At 36.9% G+C, this 24,253-nt stretch overlaps 1 protein-coding gene across 1 annotated transcript; it reads right to left on the reverse strand.

Moving 5' to 3' along the window:
• Positions 1-21,259: 21,259 nt before the first annotated feature.
• On the reverse strand, positions 21,260-21,601 carry LOC118837254 (proline-rich protein 13-like). Its single transcript, XM_036744166.1, has one exon. It carries the CDS (start codon positions 21,599-21,601, stop codon positions 21,260-21,262), a length of 342 nt encoding a protein of 113 aa, XP_036600061.1.
• Between the last annotated feature and the right edge of the window lie 2,652 nt (positions 21,602-24,253).

The raw sequence follows: 24,253 nt of genomic DNA on the forward strand, positions 1-24,253 counted from the left end.
CATACTTGAAAAAACTTTCTCTTTTTTTGTCTGTTTTCTTTTCCAACATGGCTAATATTGAAATATTTTGCACGATGTCACATATATATTTGGTATAAAAATACTTCTCTCCTCAAGGAGGGGGTAGTGACAAAGGGGAAAGAACTTAGAATTTAAAATGTTAATAAAAAGAATGTAAAACTTTTTACATGCGTTTGGGAATTATTTAACAAAATAAATAAATTTTAAACAAATTAGGAGAGTGGTCAAAAACTTAGTCTTTTTCTCCAGAAGACAGTAACCAAGAATTAACTGGACAACACAGAGTTAAAGTCAAATATGAAATGCCTACTACATTGTTTCATTTTCTATTAAAGATTATGCATAAACACTGAGAAATTTTTAATGAAGTTTTAAATTCAGTTATTGGTTCCTGTCTTAAGGGCAGGAACCTGTCATAAGTCATGGCCCAGTTTCTAGATCATGTGTGCTATGCCCTGCTTGGCTCCAGTACATATTGAGGCTTGGTAAGCCTCCTAACACACATTAACAATAGAAGGGTCTACCCTCACAACCCCCAATACACACACAGAGACATATACACAAACACACTTTAGATTATACACTGGGCATTCTTTATTTCTATAGGCTTACTCCATGATACCGACCCACTTCTAATTCTCCACTCAACCGGAACTAAGCATGAATATAAAATTATTTTTTGAGTGGGAAATTTCTTGCTTTCTCTTTTCTATGGGCTTTTTAGTGAGGAAAAAGAACTATTGCTTATCTCCAGGTGGGAGGAAATGTTCCTTCTGTTTTGTCCCTCATGGTTATTCTTTGCTGATCTTAGTTGAATGATCACCCAGGGACAGAACAAATGAAGTTAAAAACTTATAAATTAAAAAGATTAGAAGAGTCATCAGAGATCTTGCAACTGGAGTCAATAGCAGAGTTTGCTGGTTGCTGCATCAGCCAAATATAATGAGGAGCCAGCACTAAGGAACAACCTGCTTGACTGAATCCACTCTAGTAAAGAGACATTATTTCTGCAAGGAAGGAAATGAATCATCCATCATCCATGCCATAATGAAAAGTTAACTTGGTGGTGACTTAATAAATGGCAAAAAGATCTCTCAGGACCAGAACATACTTCTCTTCCTTCTAGTTGGTTGGGTAATGTTTTGTAGCTGCTATGTTATTTTTTAGGTCACTGTCTTAAAGAGAGAGTGTTTTTCCTGGAATGAGGAAATATTTCTTTCTCTTTTTTTCTAAACCTCAGTAATGTAGTTTATAAAAGTTTCTTTTTTTATATAAATTAAATTATTTATTTTTAATTTTCAACATTCACTTCCATAAGTTTTAAATTTTTTCTGCCTCCCTCCCATCACCCCTCTACAAGATGGCTCTACATATATATTTTATTAAATATATTTTAACATTAGTCATGTTGTATAGAAGAATTAGAATGAATGGAAGGAACCATGAGAAAGAAACAACAAAACAAAAAAAGAGAGCAAATAGTCTGCTTCGATCTGCATTCAGACTCCATATTTCTTTCTCTGGATGTGGATGGCATTTTCCATCATGAGTCTTTTGGAGTTATTTTAGGCCCTTGCATTGCTGAGAAGAGCTAAGCCTATCAAAGTCAGCCATCACACAATGTGGCTGTTACTGTGTACAATGTTCTCCTAGTTCTGCTCACTTCACTCAGCATCAATTTATACAAGTCTTTCAGTAAGTTTCTTGATAGCAACTGGTTGATTGAAATTGGTAAAAAATCAATGGGTTAATTGATATTAGAGGGGAAGTTCAGTGAATGAGGGCTTATGAGTAATAAAGGTAGAAGTCATAATCTCTTAGATTTTCACTTGCTAGAGAAAGCAGAGGGTTGAAAGAGTTAGCCCAGAGGGAGCACTACAAGTATTTTGTGTGTGTGTGTGTGTGTGTAGAAATATCTTTTGTATATCAGAAATGAATATCTGCCCAATACTTGATTTATGTTTATACTGAATGTACTTATGTTAGAAATCAGAACTCTCAACAATTTGAAAACAACAGAGTAAAATTTGAACGCATGGTGGAGAATATCTCCAAGGAAGCTGAAGCTCAGAGAAAGAGAAATACATGTTATGGACACCAAAATGCTGAAGCTAAAGAAAATATGGCAAGAGGGAAACATGGCAATGATAAAAAGAATACATGAATGATAGTTTGGGAGTGAAATAAATACACAAATTTCAACAAAGCAACATATCTTTCATATTCTTGTGAACAATATTGAGAAATGATCTAGGTAACACTTATGTTAGGTTGGTTCATAAATTGATTGAAAGTGTTGTTCAGTTGTTTCAGTCATGTTTGACTCTTTGTGACTCTATTTGGGGTTTTATTGGCAAAGTTACCGGACTGGTTTGCCATTTCCTTCTCCAGGTCATTTTACAGATGAGGAAACTGAAACAAATATGGTTAAGTGACTTGCCCAGGGTCACACTGCTAGTGTGGTCAAATTTGAACTCGGATTTTCCTTACTCCAAACCTGGTGCTCTATCCGCTGTGCTGCCTAGCTGCCCTGGTTGAAGTATCAGACCCAAAAGATGAGCTAACCATTAATGGATAGGCACTAGATATTAACTTGGAAGACAGTCTCTAGATGAGTGCCTCAAGAATTTGACCTTTACTCCAACAGTTGTATTTACTTTTACTAATCTTTTAGATGATGATATACCAAGCATGTTTGTCAAATTTGTAAATAAGAGGAAGATGAGGAGGATAGCCAGTATGTTGGATGATAGAACCTGGATGAAAGAAAATCTCAGCAGGTTGAAAAAATGACATGAACTGAATTACGTGAAATTTAATGGGAATAAAGATGAATTTATTAATTTGGGTTTAAAAATTCACTACCATAAATACAAAATTAAGGAAGTTTAACTAGGTAATACCAGTTCCTGTAAAATGATTTAGAGGATGTTTTGGACAGGGAATTTATTAAAAATTTTCAGTATGTCTTGACAGCCAAAAAATTAATTCCATCCTAGGCTGAATTAAGAGAGGCACATAGAAAGTAAAGGGGACAATAGTTTTGCTTTATTTTTTACTGGTAAGGATATATTAATAATTTTTTGTTGAGGTCAGGAAGCCAAATTTTAGGAAATACATGAAGAAAACATTTTACTACCTTAAGAATGCAATTGGGTGGTGAGAAGATTTGCAAGTATGACATGTAAATTGCTTGAAAGAAATGGGGTTGTTTAATCTAGAGGAGAGAATATAGAGGTGATAAGACAAAAGTGTTCACCTATTTGAAATGTATCATGTGGAACAAAGATTAGTCTTCTACTGTTTTTTTCCAGAGGGCCAAACTAGAAATAATGGGTGACAACTACAGAATAGTAGATTTAGGCCAGAATTATAGGATTGCTTATGAGAAATTATAAAGCCTAACTGGATTGTCTTTGTCTACTTTAATGACTCCAAGCTTCTCCCTAAAATCACAGTTCATTTTTTTTAACACCAAAACTATTTTAGTGTTGTCACATGGCTAAGAGTCATGGTACACTATAGACTTTGTAGGGGAGTTTGAAGGCCTATGCACTTAGAGATACTTACATGGAATAATACAAAAGGAACTCCTCTAGCAATGAGGGAGCCTGGCATTTTTCAAGTTCTGAACCAAGTGGCTGTCACCTTGGATAAGACAGTTCATATTCCTGGTACTTAGTTTGCTTATATTTAAAATAACAGATTCATTGCAATTCTAAGTTTCTGGTTGGTTGATTTCTGAAGCTTATTCTGAGGCTTATTAGCAAATATGATAATAACAGTAATAGCCAGCATTCATATAGAGTTTTAAGGTTTGAAAAATGATTTACAAATATTACCTGATTTTATCCTCATAAAAACCCAGGGAAGGAGGTGCTGTTATTACCCCCATTTTATTTATGAAGAAACTGAGGCAAACAGAAGTTAAATGACTTTTCCAGGGCCACAAAAGTACTTAGTGCCTACAGCTGTATCATGTGGATTTGAAGTCAGGTTTTTTAACTCTAGCTCCACCAAGCCACCCAGTTGCTTCAAAGATCCCCAAAGTGATGAGGGAAAAGCAAAGCAAAGACAGAGAAGTATTATTGGCATAGTGACAAGAGCACAGGGTTTGGAGTCAAGGTCTAACCTCAATTCTAGTAATAGCTATATGACCTTGGATAATCTTTATATCTCTCTGAACCTCAGTTTCCACATCTATAAAACATTAGATGGTCTTCTGGAAAAACACTAGAAAATGCTCACTCTATGGGCTGATGTGAGGGATAAAGGGAAGGAAAGAAAGAATTAGGAAAATGGGAAAAGGAAAAAAGGAAAAGCATCTGCAGAAGCTCTCATTCCACCTACAATTTTCCAACAACACTTGGGATTCATTTGACTCAAATTACAATTCCAGATGGACTTTTCAAACCAAAAGATACAGTCAGAAAAGAGCATTAACATATGGGGAAAGCAGTAAGAGATTTGTGAACCTCTCTTCTCATTCACAGTAAAAGGTAAAGAAACAGCAGAACACAGACAGTGATCTGGCTAGGGAAGTTGTACAGGAGGGCCATAAAGGAAAGGAAGAGAAGTCTGAGAATTAGAATGAGTAGATGTGCTTCTTGAATTAATTACTATTTAGTTTATGGGGCAGAGACATACTGTATTGTTTACTCAGTGTTTATATTCAGCCCCAATAGGGCTCTGATGATTGGATGGGAAATCAAAAACCCCATCAAGCCAAAGGCATGTGGTGCTTGCTCTTGTGTGTCTTTTCTCCTCATTCTGCTGCTTTCCACTCACTGAAACCCATAAGAAAACACTCAAGTGATGTCAATGTTGTGTGAAATTAAATTAAGGAACAGATGCAAAAGAAAGAAAGAAAGAAAAATAATAAGATGGAATATTGGGAAAAGTGAGAAAAATACTAGTGGGATAGGAGCTAGAAAGAATTGACAAAGCTATACTCTATATTAGGCCTAAACTCTTTCCTGTGAATTATACTAACAGGATTCTACTCCAAGTTGACTTCTTTTCTCTTCTCTCCTCTTTCTCAGCATATGGTGTAGGAGTGGTGGTTTTCCTTCCTTCCTTATGTGGTAGAAAGCAGACCCAGGTATTTGAATAACCCTGCCCACTTGTCTCTAGGGGAGTCTTGGACAATTGAATGATGATTATGGAGAAATTTGGAAGCTTTGTCAAATGCTTAGATAGAATATGTGTATTTGGGTGAGAGATTTACTGACTTGGCACCTGAGATAAACTGGGCTTGAGAGTTACTCTGTTTTAACCTAGGGTTTAAAAGGGAGATTAATAATGACACAGCAAGGATGGGTTGGGTCCCAAGTTGCTAAGTAAAGTTCTTAAAGATCAGAGACTGGCAGAAACTTTCATGAAAGGTTGACACTCCATAGTGGTGACCCTGAATCAGTTTAGCCCCCAACACATTGTAGTTAAAGGATATGGAATACAGGAGAGGCATGATTCTATGGCTTAGTGGTGGCAGAAAGGGGGAATGGTTATTCTAGGCCACTTTTTGGCCTAGAACCTAATCGGTTCTAGGAAAACTTTAAAGGAGTTGGCAAAGAATGACACCATCAACCAAGACAGTCACCAAATGGGCCTTAGGAACAAGGTCAGAAGATTTCCATCTTTTCAGATTTCCCTCTCCCCTATTAATGACAATCTCCTTGAGGTAGCTGATGGTCAGTGGAGATGTGCTGTTGTCTCCAATTCTTGGAATGAAGGGAACAATGAGAAGAAATCTATGTAACAAAACTATCAAAAATGAATTGTGAGTGGGATTTTTCAGCTTTTACTTTTCATATCTAGAGTTGGAGAATATGTTCATGCTATGATAATGTGGGCTTTTTCCCATAAAAAAGTATGTTGGAGCCAGTTTTACCCACTGTCACTGAGGGCAACAGGAACACTATTTTCAAATCATGGAATCACAGATGTGGTGGACTCCCCAATAAATTTCTCTAGTCTTCAGGTAAATGAATGAAGTTTTTTTGACAGATAATTATTGCTGGTCCTATTTCTGGATATCAGGAATCTATACCTTCTTCAATAACACATGCAGTATTTTCATTAAATTATTCAATCATTGATTCATTCATTTATTTATACACTAGTTATTTATTAAGGACCAATAAGAGGTTGTGATGTTTTATTTTGCAGTCATCTCACCAAAACCAGTTTTTTTTTATGCCCAACAAATACTTCTGCTGTTCCAATATAGGTTTTTAAGCCTCTTGCTGAGCTCACCGATAACAAAAATCCCATAAAATTCACTGGGAAAGGAGTTTTTTAGTAACTTCTCAGAGAGGAAGGCAGAGTTGTTAATACATTGCCTGCAGAGAATCATTGAATATTAGCATAATCCCAAAGCTGAGGATTAATTTAATTGAAACAAGTCTTTATTGAACTTCTTCTCCATGCAGGACACCTTCTGAGACATTCACAGGGGTACAGAGAAATTACAGCCCGTGGTTTTATCATAGGGCACTTGGAGATTCTCATGCATGCATGAGAAATTTGCTAACAGTACAAGATAATATGAGCCAAATTTGTGGCACATAGAATAAATTTCATTGGAGTTTATTCAGTAGTTTTCTTATTTAGAACTCACGGTATTGCAAAATATCACTTGATTAAGTTTTAGAATAATTGCTTAGGGGTAGCTAGGTGGCACAGTGAGTAGAGCACCGACCCTGGAGTCGGAAGGACCTGAGTTCACATTTGGCTTTACACACTTGACACACTTACTAGTGTGTGACCTTGGGCAAGTCACTTAACTCCAAATGCCCTGCCTTCCCCACTCCAAAAATTTTTTTTAAAAAAGAATTGCTGAGTAATAGCAAGGGCCCAGCTCAGTTGATACATCCAAAAATAAAAAAGCATAATGAGTACAATGAAAGGTGCCTAAGTGAAAAAATTAAAGAGGGACTGAATTCAGAGCCAGACTGAATCTGGACTCTGTAACTTAGTACTTGTATTATCTTGGGTAATTTATCATCTTCTCTGTGCATTGGTTTATTTATCAGCAAAAAAAGGGGGATTGGACTAAATCCCAGCTCTAAGTCTGGTATTCTATGTTCCCTGGATTCTTCTCTAAAAGGTCATGATTACTTGATTTTACAAATGGGACATGGGATCCTTTGAGACTGTAGTACATTTATCAAGGCCCAAGCAAGCTAGTAAGGTAAAAAGCCTACATTACAATGTACTGCAGTGAGGAAAGTATTGAATTTAGAATCAGAGGACCTCAGTTCAAATCCTGGTTCTGCCTTGTGCTATGTTGCCTTGATCAAGTCACTTAAACTCTCTCAGTCATCATGTCCCCAAATTCAAGATGAAAGGCTTGGAAAAGAAGGTCTCTTCCATCCCTAAATCCATGAACCTATAATTCTTGACTTTTTTTGCCACATTGGCATAGTTCCCATGAAACAATCAGTTGGAATTAATTCTATAGATAACAAATAACAGACATATGTCATTCATCTTGGACAGGTCACACAGATTAAGTAAAAATGTTCTGAAATTTCTTTTTCTGCTCAAATTTTTGAGATCTAGAAATCAGTGCTTCTCCAGTCCTGCCTTATTTTGCCCTCCATTTCAAGGAATCACATAAGGCTTCATAAGGAGAAGACAGTAAGGAACACTCAGGCAAGATTTTCACCTGCACTTTTCTATACAAACATCCTGATCGGCATAAAACCTCTTAGCACTACAGAAGGTTGGGACACTCAAAGTGACACAACTGTGTCTTGCCAGTGTTCTCTATTATACCTATAAGAATCTTCAACTTTCATTGTTCCCACATCTGCTAATTCTCAATGAGAATAGCCCACCATCTCATTTTTTCATTTTTGTACCATCCTTATTGAGCATCACTATGACAGCCAAGATGAATGTTTCCTGTTTTCCTTTCTTTTGGTGGTGGACCTAGGTTGTCCCTACTGTATAATTCCATACATCAACTGCCAATTCTATATTTAGTTACTCACAGCATTCATCCAAAACATTTTTAAAAGAAACTCTTCTCAAGTCTCCGAACTTTGCCTCTTTACACACACACTGGCACACACGGGCACACACAGGCACACACACACACAGAGACAGAGAGAGAGAGATAGAGAGAGAGAGAGAGAGAGAGAGAGAGAGAGAGAGAGAGAGAGAGAGAGAGAGAGAGAGAGAGAGAGAGAGAGAGAGAGAGAGAGAGAGAGAGAAAACACAAATGAGTTCATCAATTTTATTTGGAATATCAAGTCCATCTGATATGGATTTCATCAACTTCCTTTCTTCATACTTCAAACATTTTGGTATATCACTCTATCCTCCCCTGCCTTGTTTCTGAGAGGATAAGCTACAAATATAAAAATATTCCTTGCTAAGAATGATCCAGTGTAATGTCAAGCAAAGTGGGACTTTTTGTTGTTTTTTTTTCTTTTGGAGTGCTTCTCATCACTAAGGCAATCAAGTGCTTTTGATTGAGTCTTTGAGTGAATCAAAAGTCTTTGATGACCTGTTTAAATCACATGAGTTTGAGTCATATGGTTGTGATGCCCTCTGTGAACTGACCCTGAAGAACTGTATATATACTCTGAGGTTAGCATTTTGCTTTGGGGGCTCACTCATTGGAAGAGTGTTCATGTGGAGACTCTGGGTAGCCATTAAGGAGCCCCTTGGTTTTGAAAACCCAGATTTTGGTGCTTTTCTCTCTGGTAGCTGTATGTATTGCTATGGACAGATGGTTAGAATTCCTGTCTGCTGATTTGTATTATTCGCTCTGTTTATATAATTTCTGCTTGTAATTTTTTCTGTTTTCTCTGAAGTTCAGGATGCTGACTTTTCCCCTTGAATTAAGTGAATGATATATGTATGCTTAATTAAAATGAGGTTGTAAATCCCTTAAAGTTGCTTTCTTTAGAAAAGCGGATCAAAGAACCTATGCTAGCAGCCCTCCTGTGTGCTGGTGTTATTGGCTTTACTTCAAACTCCACAGCAGCTGCAAGCAGCATTGTTGTTACATCCTTCAATCTGCTCCCTTGATCCCATCTCTATCCAGTTCATTTAAGACTTTGCTTTATCAATAAGCCTTTCCCTATCACAAATTCAAAATTTTCCCTTCCTAGTGCTTCCTTTCTATCTATCCACAGACAACCTTAAGTCTTCCCAAAACAGAGAATCCTCTTGGCTCAACATGTCTAGTTACTGTAGTATTTTTCTTCCCATTCCTTTTTATTCCTGTGGTTTTACAATCAAAATCAGGTTTTGGTTTTATAAATACTCAGGTTATATAACTTTCATTTGTGAAAAGATAGGATTAGGCATCAAAGCAAATATAGGTTCTAAAGATGAATCAACCAATTGAACACTTATTTAGCATCTATATGCACATGAATAGAAAGACAACATTGAAACACTCTCCTCAGTCCATCAGCTTACAACCTAGCTGAGGAAAGGAACATGTTAGTGTATGTATATATCTATGCTGTTGTTCAGTCATATCTGAGTCTTCATGATATTGTGGAGCATAGCATGCCAGTACTGTCCATGGAGTTTTCTTGGCAAAGATATTAGAGTGGTTTGTCATTTCCTTCTCTGATGGGTTAAGGCAAATAGAGGTTATGTGACTTGACCAGGGTCATGTAGCCTAGTGTCTGAGGCCAGATTTGAACTCAAGTCTTCCTGACTCCAGGCCCAGCACTCTATTCACTGAGTCACCTAGTGTCTTCCATGTGTATGTAAATGCATATATAAATATAAATAAATATATATATGTATATATATATATGTATACATAATTATTTGTACTACATACAAAGTAATTTTAGGAGGAAAGACTACCATTTGGGAGGAACAAGAAAGTGTTCCTGTAGAAGGTGGTGGTTGAACTGAGTCTCAAGGGTAATTAGAGATTCTAAGAGGTAGAGTTGAGGAGGGAATGAATTCCAGGCTTTGGAGATATCTGGTGAAAAGGCACAGAGAGAGAAGATGGAGTGAAAACATTTAGAAATCGTTTGCTAAAATAGTATGTTGTTAGCACTAACCAAATTAAATCTTTGTTTATTTCTATGTCCTCCTACCTCTCCCACTCTCTGTTATATGGATTTTTTCCTCTTTAACTTCTTTCTTCCTCCTCAAGTCCAACTTCAATGCCTCGTCACATTGTGATCTGGCTTCTCAAAAGACACATTAGTGGAATACAACCTTTGGCAGCCTCTACTAACCTGGAAAGTTCCCAAAACCAAATGCAGTCTTAGTGTTGGACTGTATGTCTATTGCCTGAGCACTAGCCTAGGTAAGTATGTTAAAGCTCATCATTAGGTTGACCATAGGATGAGCAATTTTAAGGATGTAGCAGCTCTCAGAGACTATCGGAGAGGATCCAACCCATATCAGTGGAAGATATACTCATATCAACAAAGTGATACATCTCTGAATTATGAAGTATTTTTTCCCTTCTGAAAAGTGAATTTTATTGAAAGTAAAACATTCATATTTGATACAACCTCATTCCTTTAAAGAACTGGCATGAAGACCGTTTCAGTAGACTGGCTAGCTGATGAACATCAGTCTTGACAAAGAGGACAGTGAAACAATAGCAGTTTCATACTTTTTCTTGATGTCTATTAGCAGTCTTTCAGAAGCTAAAATTTCTTCTTAATTGTTGAACTTAATTTGTGTGTTTTGAAAATTTAGTATGGTTTTTGTTAACTAACAAACAGCAGGAATGCATTAAGAACGAGATTTTGCCACTTGGTCTGCCTTTATAAAGCCAAAATAACATCACAATGCAGTCAACTCAGTGAAAAAACACACTGCGTATTTAGCATCTTTTAGATAAAATAGTCCAGTGACTGATTCAATGACTTCGGTTAACTCATGATTTTGGTACAATGCAAGCTTCAGTCTTGATCTATGTAAAATGTTGTGGGTATAGATTAGTCCTTTAAAGGTTTTGTGAAATCAGAGAATAAATTTTATTGTTGACCTAAGGCAGTAATTTCAGAAATAGTCAAATTTGCTGCTAATGACCAAATTCATTTTAGATCAGGTTTCATTGCCTTCTCTAAAATAACTCAAAGAGAAATTCAAATCTCATAGGTAACCCAAGAAACTAAATATATCTGATGAACTAATTAATTAAAAATATTTGCGGAACACAGTGAGTAAGCAAATCCCCTCACCTCTTGGTGCAAATGTGTATGTTGTTTTATGTTTTGTTTTATTAATTTTTGTTATAAAATCATAGTGATGGATTCTATATTGTCCCTCCCCTGGGGACACTAGAGTGATGAGTCGTCAATCAATCTATCAACCCACAAGAATTTTTTCATCACTTACTATGTGCTTGGCACTTTGCTAGATGCTAAAAATATAAGTACAAAGAATACAACTACATCAACTTGAAATGAGCTTACCTTCTAATAAGGGAGAGAATAAGTACATATCTCAACCTATAAAGCAGAAATATAAAGCTAATAAATAAATAATAAATGTGCAATAGTTATATATGTGTTATGCAAATTTATGTAAATGCATGTGTACATGCATAATTAATTAGTAAACTGAGATGGGGAACCATTGACCAATCATTCTTATGGCTTAGGGCACAAAAAACATTTATTCACTTGAAATGACTTGAGAACTTCAAGTGTTTTTGAGGCAAGAAACAGACATTTAAAGGATGATCCCAAAGAGAGGGTATGCTTTGAAATTATATGAGATAAAGAGACTATTTTTCACTCTTGGAAGAAGCTGATGTAATAACGAAGACAGACATCTGAGAAAGATAATATTTTCATTAAGCAACATGTCCACTTAGAGCATGGGTTTAGATTGTAGGCAGGCATGAAGCATGAACTGAGTGGCCATAATAGTCTGTAATAACCATTGGTCCTTCCTTTACTCTTAGGAGAACCCTCTGCTCAATTCACATTTAAGTTTCAAATGCTAATCATAGGATCATGGATGTACAGCTGGAAGGAATTGTACAGGCTATAAAGTTAAATGCCATTATATTGCAGATGAGGAAACTGAGGCATGGAACAGTTAAGTGACTTGCACAAGTGTCACAGTTAGTGTCTGAAGAGTGATTTAGATGCTGATCTTCCTTACTCCAATGCCCTAAACATGCCATGCTGCCTTATCAGTCTAGAGCCAGAGAGGAATAAAATGAACTTCTAGGAAATGCCCTTAATCTAAGTTCCAGAAAAAATATTTGATAAGTCAGAAAGAAAGGGATCAGTCTTGAATAATGGGCACAGAATCATAAAGTCCTAAACTCTCTGAATTGGAATAGATGTTAGAGATATCTAACCCAGCCTCTTATTTTTACATATCAGTTTCCAAGAAGATAATTGGTTTGTTTCAGGTCACCACTGAACTGAAACGAGAGCACAAGTTCTAGACTCTGAATCTTTGCCTGTGCTGTTCCCTATATTTTGTTGCTTTTCCCCACCTCTAAACTACTCTGTGAAAAGGCACTGATAGGTTCTGGAAATACATTGGTAAAATAACAAAATGCAGTTCAGGTGTTCCTTTTCCTGAAAGAGCTTGCATTATCTAAATAATCTACGACTAAATGGAAGTTAACGTACGAATAGCTACATGATTCTTTCACAGGATGGAAAAGCCAGATGAAAACTTCTGTGGCAGTATAAGGTGTTAGTCTAACAAACACCAGACCACCAATTTTGCATCTCCCTCCCTCCAGGCTTTCAGGCTTGTATGGGTCTCATGGCTATTATTATTTGCTGCGATAGTCATGCTGCCCCACATCTCACCTCCCCTATGCAGGTTTCTTTGTGGTAGTAATAGTTAGGTGAGTAAAGACCATGTCTATTTGTGGCTACTGGATGGATATTTGTTATTTTCAATTGATGTAATGTCAATTAAATAAAAGATTGGTATATTTTCTTCACTGAAATCATCAGTTGTGCTGTTATTATATTTTTTGTAGCATGAGGTAGTAATTCCATTTCCTGCTTTGTAGTTAAGTTAAAGGGTAAATCTAAGGATTTTTTTTTGGGGGGGTCTCTAACTGAAACACAGTATCCATTGGTGACTTGGTCTCCAAACCATCTTCATCATTAATCAGCATAGAAAAATTAGCCATTCTGGGACAAAATAGAGTAAAATAATTTATAGACTCTCAGAGCACACTTTTTAAAAGAAATATTTGGAGCATCGGTAGACATCACTTTATGAAGTAACAGAAACAACTGATATCAGGTACACAAGAGTGGATTTTTTTCATGTATGTGTAAGTGGCTTACCTCCAGATAAACTCTATGGAATGACTAGCACCCACAATTGAAATTAGGACAATGGGCAAAATCTGCATGAACTCAACCACTAGTATGACACAAAGAAAAATAAAATGAATGTGTGAGTCATGTGAATTTATTTATGGAAATGGAGTGGTCTATGATGGTAATGTAACACCAAGTCACTGCCACTAAAGCCACAGAACTGTTATACAAGCAAACCAGATTTAGTCATCGATGTAGACTATGAAAGAGACTAATAGAGATAATATACTATACATCACTGAAGGCTATACAATTTAGACCCTACCTAATGCCTAGCAAGCCATAACCTGCTGGTGAAAATTATACACTTGGAACTCACTATATTTCATGACTTAACATATAACAACTCTCCATAATAGAAATACAGACCTCAAAGGATCTTTCAAAACTAAGTCAATATACTGTCTTGAAACCAGATCATTATCACAGATTGATCCATTGCTCACATTTTGCTGTTATAACAAAAAGTATTTTATAAATATGTAAATGCTTTAGAATATTTCTCTTTCTTGCATATAGTAGGTTCTTTTAATATTATTTATTTTAGATGCATTTAGAATCTGTCTCTTTTTTTGCCCCTATTGAGAAGAAAGAAAAACGAGAGACAGACAGACAGACAGACACACAGACACATACACACAGACACAGAGAGAGAGATCAAACTTTTATTATAAATATGCATAATAATCCATATTAGTAATGTTCCTTTCTCTCTCTTTCTCTCTCTCTAAATATATATAATATATATATGTACACACACACACACACACACATATATTTGTGTTGTTGTGTTTGTTCTCCATTTTCAAAGAAGACCATGACATCAGGGAAATGACGACATGACTTGCAGTTGACTTGATTTGAGTGAGGGATGGCTGTGCAATGTCACCAAGCTCACTTTCTCTCCAGAGCCATCTGGATCCAGTGACATATTATTCATCAGGATGACTGGAGATGACCCAGGATGCAATGGGAGACCCTGGCCCTTTTAGGCTAAGGCCTTTTCATGTCCTGACTTAGAGAGAGGTGACACCCATTCAGTGAATAAGCCTCTTTAAGAAGTGAGTCAAGGGATGGCACCTTTAATTAGAAAAAAAGAAGAAAAAAGACAAAAATTAAGCTGGGAGGGGAAGACTATCAGGGATTCTGTTCCAGAGAGAAACAGTTACCACTGACATTCACTGTAAGCCAGGAAGGCCCAAAATGCAGCCATTAAATGGAACCTGGACAGGGACCTCCTAAGGCCTTAGCCTAAAAGGGCCAGGGTCTCCCATTGCATCCCAGGTCATCTCCAGTCACCCTGATGAATATCAGGTCACCAGATCCAGATGGCTCTGGAGGAGAAAGCGAGGCTGGTGACCATGCACAGCACTCTCACTCAAATCAAAGCCAACTGCAAGTCATGTCATCATTTTCCTGATGTCATTGTCCTCTTCAAAAACCAAGGACAAACATAACCTGTGAGTAGACCGAGCTGCCTGAAAGGGAACTCAGCTAGTTGGGTAACTCAGCTTGTCCTCTCCCTCTTTCTCTCCTTCTCCTTCTTCTCCTCTCCAAAGGAAGATAAATTTTGATAGCCAGAAGCTGCCCACCTAACTTGGGGTTTACTGGCTTACTGGCTTTCTTTCTCTCTTCCTTCCTTCCTTCCATTCTTCTTTCTTTTCTTTTCTTTTCTTTTCTTTCTTTCTTTCTTTCTTTCTTTCTTTCTTTCTTTCTTTCTTTCTTTCTTTCTTTCTTTCTTTCTTTCTCAAAACCTTAAACCCAGTTCACCTTGAACTGTACTGAAGTGAATTGGGCCACTACACATGCACACATACACACACACATCACATACACATGTATGTGATGTGTGTGTGTATGTATATATATGTGTATTGGGCCACTATATACATATGTATGAAATCTCCAAGTTTAAATTCAGCACCACTCTGACAAGAGGTGAGTGAAATGTTTCATCTTCAGATCTTCAGTCTTTTGGACTCACGGTTTGTCATTGCATTGAACAGAGTTTTAAAATCTTCCAAACTTTATTGCCTCCCCCTCCGCCCGCTGCCATCAGGTTGTTATTCTATAAACTGTTTTTTCCATTCATTTTGCTCTACATCAGTCCATAGAGCTCTTCTCAGTTTCCTGTGAAAAGAACCATTTTATCATTTCTTCTGGCACAAAAATTTCTATTACATTAGTTTGCCATCATTTAATTAGTCATTATCCAGCAAGGGGATGGTTCCTTATTTTCCATTATTTGGCTGCTATAAAAAGAACTGCCATGAATATTTTTCTACATATATGTTCTTTGCCTCTTACTTTGATTTCTTTGGAGAACAGGTCTAGTAGCAGTATTAGCTAGATCAAAGGGTGTGTACAATTTTGGCATACTTGCAAATTGCTTTCGGCTGAACAATTTCACAACTCCACCAACAATTGATCATTGTTTATTTTTTTCATAACCCTTCCAACATTTGTAATTTTCCTCTTTTTTCTTCTTTGCCAATGTGATGGTAGAATGTAAGGTAGAAGCTGAGAGCAGCTTTAATTGCCATTTTTCTAATTATTACTGATTTTAAGCATTTTTCATATGATTAATGATAGCTTGGATTTATTCCTTTGAAAACTACCTGTTCATATCCTTTGACCATTCATCTGTTGGAGAATTGGTCTTAGTCATAATTTTGAGTCAGTTACTTGGATATGAACTCTTTATCAGAGAACCTTACTCATTCTTCCTTCTTTCTCTAGGTCCCTGTCCCTCACATTTCTGTCTTCCCCTAAGACCACCAAACAGAACGAAACAACCCACAGCCACTTTGTCATTTTTTCATTTATGAATATTAAAGGCATAAAGGATTCTCAGAAGACAGTTGTTTTTGTTCTACTATTATGTGAACAATCCCTACATATTCTTCTAATTAAACAAATATATGCATGTTCCTGTGTTTCCTTTGGTGCCTTTATTTCAATTTCAAAATGACTACATAGTTTTGGCTTTTTCATCAGGAATTTTTTTTTTCATCAGGAATTTTTGAAAATTCTCTATTCCATTGCAGATTTGTTAAAAGAATGATTATACTTAATTTTGCCAGATAGATTATTCTTAGTTGTAAATCTTCCTTACCTTTTGAAATTTTAGTGTGGCAGATATTAAATCTTATTTGATCCTTACTGTGGTTTCTTGACATCTCTTTCATTTTGGCTGCTTATATTATTTTTTTCTTTGACCTGGAAGCTCTAGCTTTTGGCTATGACATTCCTCAGAGTTTCATTCTGATGTATCTTTCAGGAAGTAAATGGTATAATCTTTATATTTTCACTCTATTTTATTGTTTTAAAGTTCCCATAAGTTTTAACTTATAATTTCTTGAAATGTGCTTTGATTGGATTTTTGATTGGGTATGTTTTTCAGATAGCTCAATAATTCTTAGGTTATCTCTCCTTGCACTGTTTTCCAGTTTAATTGTTTTCATACATTGTTTCTGATAAATTTTCAAGCCTTTTTTTAAAATAGTTTTCATTCTGACCAATTCTAATTTTCAGAACATTTATTTCTTGGATTAAGCTTTCCACAATCTGTTCAAAGGTATCACTTCTTTTTTTTAATTTATTTTTTATTTTTAGTTTACAACACTCAGTTCCACAAGTTTTTGAGTTCCAAATTTTCTCCCCTTCTTTTTCCTCCCCCTTTCCCCCCTAAGATGCCATGTAATCTTATATAGGTACTACATATACACAATAGTCAAGCTGTAAAGAAGAATTATAACCAATGGAACCATGAGAAAGAAGAAACAAAACCAGAAAAGAAGAAGAAAAAAAAAACAAAGCAAATAGCCTCAGTCTGCATTCAGACTCCATAATTCTTTCTCTGGATATGGATAGCTTTTTCCATCATGAGTCTTTTGGAGCTGTCTTGGAACCTTGTATTGCTGAGAAGAGCCAAGTCTGTCAAAGTTTGTCATCACAGATACCCTGTGTCTGTAATCATTAAAATATTGTCGTGGTTCTGCTCCCCTCACTCAGCATCAGATCATGTAAGTCTTTCCAGGTTGTTATGAAGTCTGTCTGCTCCTCATTTCTTATAGCACAATAGTATTCCATTACGTTCATATACCACAAACTTGTTTAGCCATTCCCCAATTGATGGGCATCCCCTTGATTTCCAGTTCTTCACCACCACAAAAAGAGCTGCTGTAAATATTTTTGTACATACTGGCCCTTTTCCCACTTCTATGATCTCTTTGGGATACTGTGTCAACAATCTGGGTAGCAGCTTCTGTGGGGGTATAAGATTCACCCACAGCCAGCACCCAGAAAGCTGCCAACAGCACAGGTTCTTCTGATCTGCTTAATCAAGGGAAGCAAGGTGAAGGGGTTGACAAGCTTACTTTTAATTCAGCATTCAAATATTATTCAGTTAGTTCAGGGGAAAAAGCCAGCACCCTGAACTTCAAAACAAAATGCAAACAAATTGCAAACATCAACAGACTTTGTCTGATTCAAAACCTAACACAGTTACCAGAGTTCAACAAAGTTTCAGCATCCGGGTTTACAAGCTGGAGGGCTCCTTAGCTACAGATGCCCAGAGTCTCCTCATCAACACCATCTCCAGAGGCCCGCACAAATGGCTCTGTCCTCCCTTCTTATAGGACTTCAGACATCATCAAACTTCATCTGAATCACCGGAGCTCAAGCTCTGGTGATTGGTTCTTGAGTTGGCCCCTCCCCTTAGGACCCTGGGAGGTTCACATCCACATGGATTACGTTGACACCTAATGGGGTTTGGGCCTGGGGCTTAGCACCTAGTAAAGCTCACTGAGATAAATTGAGTCACTCAAAGAAAACAAAGGCCATTCTGGTTACACATACAGCTCTGGAAGTGATATTGCTTGGTCAAAGGGTATGCACATTTTTATAGCCCTTTGGGCATAGTTCCAAATTGCTCTCCAAAAGGCATCACTTCTTACAATCCTTTCTTCTTTAAGTATTCCATTTTGTATCCTATTTTATTTCATCAATGGAAACCCTGTAATTTGTCAGTTCGGGACATTTATTTTTCTTTGAGGCTTTACATGAATTTGTTATAGGATCACTATCCTCCTCAGGTTTATCCTATGTGTTCTCTCTCTCTCTCTCTCTCTAACAAAAAAGGTATTTTCTCATAACATTAGAGTTTTCCTTAATTTCTTTATCTCAGCTGTTTCAGTAGCTAAACTAGTTCTGTGCTTGGGCCAGACTCCACATCTTAATGCAGTGATCTGGACATGCCAGTTCCTGAGGATGGTGTCTAATGTAAGGGACTTTGTGCCTTTTCAAGTTCTGGACTCAGCCTGACATCTCTTTTCCAAGGACTCTATGATTTCCCCTAATGATATACTCTTCCTGCTGTCCTTTTTCCCTTGTTGATGGGCTCAGGGGTTACTCCCTCATACTGAACTCTAGCCAAGGGCTTAGTAGACCAGGCTAGGCTTTGCCTAGGGATGTTCTCATGCCTCTGGTCCTAAGCCATTTGTGCCTCCCTGCCAAACCACATACTTCTGACTTTTGGGACACCATCATAGGTCATTGTCTGGGGCCTTTCCCCAGCCTTGAACAGCCTGGATCCTTCTCAGGCTTCTCAGGGCTTCACCAAGGTCTGCTTTGTACCTACTCCTGCTTGTTAACCTCATGGTTTTGTGAGGATTTCTGGAGTTCTTCTGTGGATCCCAGGTCAAGATGGAGGAATCTAAAGGTGATTCTCATTATTTCTTTTTAGGTTGGTGCTTTTCTAAGCCCCAAAGGGTCATTTGCAGAGGATGAGGCTCTTCTATGCTCTAGGAAATTACCATCTTTCTCCCAGTGATATTCTTTCTGTTGTTAACCAACATGAGGTATAATTTTGGGCCGAAAGGTTTGGATATTATAGTTATTTCCATACTCTCAGGCAACAATATATTAACAAAGAACATTGAACATATATGGTTGAATCAAGAATCTAGATCTGTTTACAGAGACAAAGGGGCTCATGATAGCAAGAGTCAAGTCATTGCTATGAGAAATTACAAAATGTTTAATCTTAAAAGGTCCAGACTTACAGATTGTTGCAAAATTTTCAAAGAAAACAGTAGAAACTGTGCAACATATCATTGCAAAAATTTAGTACCCACTACATACTAACAAAGAGACAATCAAGAAGATGAAATTTTGCACTAGATGACTTCCTTTCTTTATAGTCTAAAAGATGACAAATCTTTTATACTGCACATATACTACAAATATAAACCCCAAAATATCCTTGAGTATTCAATAAATACAATGTACTGGAGCCAGAGCATTATTACAGAATTATCATGTGCAATTATCTGAACATAACATTGACTTACAAAAAATTAAGAACAATAATTTTTAATAGATGTTTCCATCCTGAGAACTAATAACTTCCAAACTCTGGAACAAAAATAGAGCAGTCAGAGGAAATCAAAACCATGTGGGAAAGTATATAGCATATATTACAGCCTATTTTCTATTGGAGGTATCCCAAAATTAGATTGAGTAAGTTTATACACAATAAATTTGTATCCCAAGAAAAATTCATTCAAAATTAATCATTTTAATTACCTGTTCAACTGTTTGGCAAACATTAAATAAAAATAGCAGCAGGATGACTTATTCTGAACCATTTATGTCTAAAATCTATTAATATAAAAATGAGAAAAATGAAATAATACAAATATCTTATCAGGTCCCTTTTAGCTCTTTGTGCATAGGTCTTCTCTGTATATTTGAAATTACAGTTATCCCTTCCACATCACAGGGGTTAGGGGCAGGGTACCCCCATCATTTGGAAAATGTGCATAAGACTTTTTGGCCCTCCCTTCATACCAGAGAAGAAGTCTGAATTTTTTCTTTTTATTTTATGGGGTGTTTACAATGCCTTATTGTAAAATTAGGCATAGGTTTCATGTCATCTGCTGGCTTTTGCATGTCTTCAAAGGATTCCTCAAAACTTCCAAAAAATTCACATTTAATTTGTTATGCTGACCTGCAACATATTGAAACTGAGATGTGGAAAGTCATAATGTGGAAGGGATAGCTGTGTTCTAGTTTGAGTTACAGTTGCTTATGTATTTTGTTGGAGAAGCAGCTTGGTATATTGGTAAGATCTCTGAGTCTGGAATGAAGGAAACTAGGTTCAACTTGGTATGATATTTACTCCTCAGGTCAAGTCAACACTATTATTAATCATTTACTAAGTGCTAAGCACTGTGTCAGCCACTGAGGACATATAGAAATGAAAAATAAAACAAAGAAAATACAACAAGAACCCTACAACCCTTCACCTCAAGAAATGTACCTTTTTTTTAAGAGACTGGGATAAACAGCTTTATTGGGAAGCACAGTGAGAGAAACAGAGTAAGACCCAAGAATGATTGGGATGAAAAGAGCTCACCAAAAAATGAGGTTCCAAAATGGCACCCACATTATCCTATTCAAAAGAACTCTTTCCCAGAAAGCAATGGGCTGAATAGACTACACAGTCTGCTGGGAAATGTAGTTCCCACATCCCATTATCATAAGACTGCCATACCCAGACCAACTCCCATGGTAATGCCACACATCCCTTCTTCCCCTTCTCCCACATAAGTTACAAAATAAATTTTTTTAAAATCACATTTTTCCAGATCCTAAAATATTCTTTAGCATTTGGCTCAAAGGACATACATCTTCAGAAAGGAGTGCCCCCTCCCCCAATGATTCAATCTAGTAGGTAGGAAAATGGATTTATTAAGGCCAATAGGGATCCTTTCCTCACCTTCACCAGCCAATTTGGGCAAAGAGGTGAATAAGATTGGGCTGAGGTTGGGGCTGCAAGGCTATCTTTCCCCAGCACAATATGGTGTCCAAGGCTTGATGGAAGAGCTGGGGTGGTGTGACTTGGGGGGAGGGGGGCCCAGGACTCACTCAAAGTCACTGCTGGAAGAGGAGGACAAAGAAGAATGCTTGCAATGTTTGTGATGTTCATGCATTTTCTTGCATGCCTTCTTCATCTTCTTCCTCATCTTCTTATCTATCACCATACCTGGTCCCATTACCCCAGGAGGCACACAAGGGCCAGGAGGTGGGTAGTGACCTGGAGGTGGGCAGGGATCTGGGGGTGGGCAGCCTGGGTATCCTGTCTGCAGCCCAGGGCCAAAAGCATTACCAGGAGGATAAGCTGGATTCCCTGGCAAACACCCAGGGGAGGCAGGAAAGGTGCCTGGAGGGTGTGCAGGATTGATTGATGGTGGGCTGTCCAGCATTGGGGTTCCACATGCTCCACTGTCCTGTTCACTCTTCACCTCCGCAGGAGCCAGAGTCCTCCTTTCTCCTCCCCCTACCTCCTGGCACCTGCTTGAAATGTATCTTCTAATGAAAGTAGTTGTTTGCCCTTGGGCAAGTCACTTAACTTATCTGGGTTTCCACAAATCTAAAGTGATAGGGTTGGATAAGATGAACTCCAAAGTCCCTTTCAACTCTAAATCCTTCTATTATGTCTCATAGTACAGGGTGTTCCTAAAGTCTGGACACAGGAAAAACTGCATATTTTCAAGAAATGAAATGATTGAAATTTTCCACAACATTTTATTTAATTAGGCTATTAACAGATAACATCTTCAATATGATTTCCAACATTTGTAATCCAAAGGTTAATGTGCTTTGCAAGATTCACATGAACTCGATGCAATAACTCAATAACTTCACATTGCTGTCAATTTTAACACATTCATTCTTGGAATATGAATGTGAAAACATGATGTTATTTGAAGTTGAAGATGTTATTTGTTAATATTCTGATTAAATAAAATGTTGCGGAAAATTTCAATCATTTCATTTCTTGAAAATATGCATTTTTGCCTGTGTGTCCAGACTTTAGGAACACCCTGTACATTCTTATAAGTTCCTTAAAAGCAGCATCTAGGAACCTAGTTTTGTCTTTTGCACATTGCACATAGTAAACAATAGTTGAATTTAGTTAAATTAATCTAATACATTCCTGTTTGTGATCCTTATTCCAAAGAGTTATTTTGAATGGGAAAGAAAATTTTCAATATGTACTTAATTAACCAGGCCATAGTCAATGCTGATCACAACAATGAATCCGTGGAAGTGTGCATTGATTATCAAAAATTCATTTCATAAGGACAAATTGTCATTTACTTGAAGTTAGTAGATGAGCTTTCTGATTAAAAAAAATTCAGCATGCTGCTTCATACATGAAGGTAGTGGCAAAATGGGATCATGTTTCCCCTCACATTTTATAATATTTAATAGACTAATTAACTGGAAAGATGATCTCTGTGGAACTAATCATTTTAATCAGAGACAGCTGCTGGACAAATTATTTTTTTAAAATGGAAGGGGATTAATTATAATTAATACTCAATTTGTCATCTACATATATAATAGCCAATAAGTATAACTACTCATATATCTTTCCCCTACTTTTGGAGATCCTAATGGAGACCCATTGGAGCTGATAGACTTCTTGCCTTCTACAGACAGTACAAAACTGCATCTATGTTCTTTCATAGGCAGCTAGGGAGCACAGTGATCTGGCCATGGAATGAGGAAGACAAGTTAAAAATCCAGTCTCAGGCATTAATTGGCTATGTGACCATGGACAAGTCACTTAACCTGTCTGCCTTAGTTTTCTCAACTATCAAATGAAAATAGTAATAGGGTTATTGTGAGAATCAAATGATGTAATATTTTAAAGCATTTAACAGAGTGGCTGGCATATAGTAGACAGTATAAATGTTATCCTCTATAGAACTATCCTTCTGGAATTGTCCCTGGAGTCACCACTTCATATCATTTCTGTTATGACATATGAATAAGTAAGTCACCAAGATTTATTCATCTTCATCTCTTCTCCCTCTCTGCCAGCTGATACTATATCCGTATGCTGTCTGGCAGAGTGGAAAAATACACTGGATCTGGAATTAGTAAAACTCTGGGTTGGAATCCCACTTCTAATCCTAAGTGACTACTGGCACAATCTCCTTAGGACTTAATTTTCTTATTTATAAAATGCAAGTAATATCATCTGTGCTACCTAACTTACAGACGTGCTAAAAGGATCAAATTAGTTGATGAATCTAAAATACCTTGTAAAACCAAATAGCGCTACAAGCTGTTTCTATTTTTGCACATTGTATATGTTCAGTCAATATTTGTTAAATGATGGGAGAAAGGAATGTTTTTTTTTTCCATCTATTGGCTGAAGTGAGGATTTCAGAAGGGCAGTCCAGGTTGCTAGGGTAGGAAGAAATGCATTCCTGGCATGCAGAATAAAAACTTGGAAAGCATGAGCCCATAGAAACAATATTAAAAGTGATGGTTAGGCTCTCCATAGTAACCATAAATTCAACTATATTTTGGGCTAAAAAATTTTTGTGGGCTGCCCTAAGAACCTAACCACCATTTGTAACATGATTTCTGTGGGAAAATGTGTTCTGGGATGCATCAAATGAGTTGCAAATAATTTTTGTAACAGTCGGTTCATAAATAGGACTATGCCATGGTGGCAGATGGTTCTCTCTTGTGTAGCAAAAAAAAATGATTTCCTCATTTGCAAAGAGGAAGAAATCTTTCTTAATTTACTTCCTTTCTTTTAAATGTTCTTCCCTGGTCTACCTAGGACCTAATGTGTTCTGAGTTCCAAGATCTCCCAAGGTAAAAGTTTAGAAGTCTTGAACCAAGTAGTAGAAAAAAATATATATATATTTGAAGAGGGTCCTTCAGCACCTAGTGCCTTTTTCACATGCAAGGGTCAATTAACAGAGGCAAGAGTTGCTAAACAGAAGGGCCATGAAAGTGACAGATTTTAGATCAAATAGTGAGAACCACCACTTTCAAAAGAAAAATGACTCTGTTTTAGGCAAATGACTAGGATACTGGGATAATAGCTT

Source organism: Trichosurus vulpecula, chromosome 2 (assembly GCF_011100635.1).
Source record: "Trichosurus vulpecula isolate mTriVul1 chromosome 2, mTriVul1.pri, whole genome shotgun sequence".
In the NCBI taxonomy this organism is placed as follows: Eukaryota; Metazoa; Chordata; class Mammalia; order Diprotodontia; family Phalangeridae; genus Trichosurus; species Trichosurus vulpecula.

Excerpts from the sequence above, each read along its gene's own strand:
- LOC118837254 (XM_036744166.1), bottom strand. The coding sequence starts at position 21,601 with ATGCTGGACAGCCCACCATCAATCAATCCTGCACACCCTCCAGGCACC.